The 3,678-nt window shown below is 32.6% G+C and overlaps 1 protein-coding gene across 1 annotated transcript in view; it reads right to left on the reverse strand.

The window, feature by feature from the left end:
- Positions 1-3,678, reverse strand: part of LOC106869928 (homeobox protein ceh-1) — a 9,976-nt gene that overhangs the window by 544 nt on the left and 5,754 nt on the right. The window contains exon 2 of the mRNA XM_014915863.2: positions 2,572-3,048. Within this exon, the coding sequence (XP_014771349.2) occupies positions 2,572-3,048 (477 nt within the window). The remainder of the gene's footprint in view (positions 1-2,571; positions 3,049-3,678) is intronic.

The following is a 3,678-nucleotide window of genomic DNA, read 5'->3' on the forward strand; positions in this document are numbered from 1 at the left end:
ATTATTATTATTATTATTATTATTATTATTATTATTATCATTATTATTATTATTATTATTATTCACCGTTTTTTATATATATATATTTTTCAATACTCTGTCCTTGTAATGTCCCTTAACGTTTCGCCCTTATGGCATATAAACAAACGTTTTTCTTTTTCGTTATTATTATTATTATCATTATTATTATCGTTATTATTATTGTTGCTGTTGTTGTTGTTGTTGTTGCAACAAGATTTGTTGAACTGGTTGATATTTCTTTTTTTTTTTTGGTTTCAAAAAAAAAACAAAAAACATTAGAAATGTTGGAATAATGTTTGTTGTTGTTGTTGTTACTGCTGTTCACTGCCGGGGCAGAATTTATAAACCACATCTTTCGTGTGTTTAAAGGTGCTCCACCGTATTTCACTCCCTCGTATATATACAAAATTTCTTTTTGTGTGTATGTGTGAAAAGTTCGTGTTTCTTTCCAGAGAAATTTCTCTCACATTTCTAGGCAAGGAGACCAACTGCGTAGAAACAAGATGAAGTTTTGCTTGTATTTATACAAACATTTTGTACATTCTTAAGAGCAAATAAGAGTCTTTGGATTTCTTCCCGAATTAAAAAAGGGTCATAGGAATTTTCCTTCGTCTTGGCGAGCGGAAAATTATCATTATTATTATTATTATTATTATTATTATTATTATTATTATTATTATTATTAAATTGTGTTTTTCCTACTTTTCTCTGAGTGTATTGTATTTATTTATTACTGTTCCAATTGTTTATTCGCTGGTCTTTTAACCGTTTTCGTTACTGTGTCTTCGATTATGTATTACAGATGTGTGTGTGTGTGTGTGTGCATCTGTATGCATGTGTGTGTGTCTGTGTTAGTGTTTGTTTTGATTTTTGTTTATTGTTGTTTTTGGTGGTGTTGTTGTTAGGTTTTTGTTTCATTGTTCATCCAATCTGGCAACATTTTATTATTTTGCTGGTTCTGTTTAATTTAATTTTCATTAATTTATATCGTTTTTTTTTTCTGTGTGACAAAAAAAAAAAACACACAGCGACTCAATATTTTCACTCAGCTAGTCTTCCATGTTTAAATGGAATTTTTTAATTGTTGTTGTTGTTGTTGTTATTGCTGTGGTTGTGGTTACATTTCAGTAATATGAGTGACTCACCTAAAATAAGAGAAAATCTATCGCTGAGTAAATACAATTCAAACAAATGGAGCGTTCCACCAATGTTTCGAGACGCGGCCTTTTCTGTTTTAATGACCAGAACTCACTGTCCAATTACAAAAGGTTTTGAACATTCTAATTAATTCTGTTGCGAAATCTGCGGAAAAATCTGTTCACTTCTTCAAAATTTCAACAAGTTCATCAAATTATACAGATTTAATATCAGAAACTGTTAAATTATTGCTGTGGTTTCGTTTAGGTCAGCCCTGGTAGAGCAGCCGATAGGGCAGACGCAGCTATGGTCAAAAATATTCCAATCATTGACCGTCTTGTCTGTTCCCAAAAAAACATTGTACATGGTACCACGTTATACAATTAACACTGTAAAATCTGATTTCAGGGAGATTTGACTGTTATTTCTAGCAGAAAGAGCGACCCTGCACAGTCTCCTATGCTTGCTGCTGTTTTTGTTGTTGATGTTGCTGTTAATGTTGTTTTTGTTGTTGTTGTTGTTGTTGTTGTTGTTGTTGTCATGGTTTCCGTTGTGTTTCTCCTATCCAGTCTTTTCGAATGCGCATATTTGTGATAATTACATTCTCAGTGGCTTTACTAATTAAATGTTTAATTAATTATAATCGTCGATAAATATGTTTTATTTGATTGTCATAATTTTGTGTTTAAAATGTTTATAGGTTTTGGTAATGCTGCTGTTATGACTGTGCTTGCGATGATGCTGCTACCCCCTGCTGCTGCTACTGCTGCTGCTGTCCCTGCTATTAATATTCTTGTTGTTCGTGTTGTCATTACACTTCCTTGAATTGTAGTTGTCACTATTGTTGTTGTTTTGCAAAGTTCTTCCATTGGATTTCAATATTTTGCTTTCTCAAAATATAAATTATTCTTCAAATTGTTTCGTTTTGTTCTATTTTATTATTATTATTATTATCATTATTAATTAATTATTTAATTAACGAAAACGTCAATGTAAAGATGGATAAAAAAAAAATATTAAAAAGAACTGAAAAACAACGAAAAACTGAAGACACAGGATAGTTCCTTGTTATTGTTGTTGATGTTGTTGTGCTTGAAATTTCTATTTGTATTTATTTTTCTTTTTTTTTTGCTGGTCATTTGTAAATGTAAGGGTGTATATGCATGTGTATGAATATGTATACATTTGTGATGTATTACTTTATATTCTTTGTTTACTCTCTTTCTTTCTCTGTCTCTCTTTTATAATTCTCTTTACAGTTTTATTTAAATTTATATTTTTCCATTTTGTAAGTATTTTTTTCCCTCTTATTTCCGTCTGTCCTTTAACCATTTCAAGTGGTTTGACTGAAATAAGGATAGTATATGTGATGGTTCTGTGCTCCGTAACTCGCCGCGTGCGTTCGAAACAAACCCAATGCTCCGTACAGATTGTGATTTTGAAGATAAGGATGCAAGCCCTGTGCATACAACGGGGCAGCACTGGAATACGGAGAAGAAAACCCAGAAAGCGAACCACTGCTCGGAGGAATCGTAGGACTGTTTACGTCCATTCCAGGATTCTGTTTCTTCCATTTCGTTCGACGATTCTGGAACCAAATTTTCACCTGGGTTTCCGTAAGATTCAGCGAGAGTGCCAAATTAAGGCGTTCGCACACCGATAGGTAACGTGTAGTCTTGAATTTGTTCTCCAATGCTACCAACTGCTCGTATGTAAAGGCAGTTCGAGCACGACGAGGTTTGCCAGCTTTGCCAGAATCGGAACCCCCCGAAGAAAAAGACTTTAGTTTCTGCTTGTTTGGATCATCGCAGTCTTTGTCGTCTGCTTCCAACATGGCACTAGCGTCATCTTTGTCGCAGGTGTCTTCGAAGAGAGATTCATCTTTGGATTCTAGAGGAGGAAGAAGAAAAAGAGAGAAAAGAAAGAATTTAGTAATAATAATAATAATAATAATAATAATAATAATAATAATAATAATAATAATAATAAAAATAACAATAACAATAATAACAACAACAACAACAATAATAATAATAATAATTACGATTTAAAGTGTGAAATACGAAGGTTATGGTCAATGAGGAGAGTGTACGTGATGCCAATAGTAACTGGTGCACTTGGAAGTATCAGCATTCAACTACCAACATGGCTGAAAGAGATTGGTGCAAATGTGAAGGTAGAACACCGACAAAAATCAGCATTGCTTGGAACTGCAAGAGTTATTCGTACGGTTCTTGAAGCATGACCAGTAAACAAGTGTCACCTTAGTTCTGCTGGCTGTGGACAGCTGACACTTTCCATTATACCCAGCAAAAAATAAACTGCGGGTTTTTATGAAATGATGATGATGATGATGATGATGAAACAAATTCATAATTTTCTTGTTTTTTTCTTAAACATTTTCTAGAACAATATTATGTGCAAAAACTAAATGTATGATTATATACACGTGTGTGTGTGTGTATACACCCCCACCATATATATATATATATATATATATATATGTATGTATGTATACAC

This window comes from Octopus bimaculoides, chromosome 22 (genome assembly GCF_001194135.2).
Source record: "Octopus bimaculoides isolate UCB-OBI-ISO-001 chromosome 22, ASM119413v2, whole genome shotgun sequence".
In the NCBI taxonomy this organism is placed as follows: domain Eukaryota; kingdom Metazoa; phylum Mollusca; class Cephalopoda; order Octopoda; family Octopodidae; genus Octopus; species Octopus bimaculoides.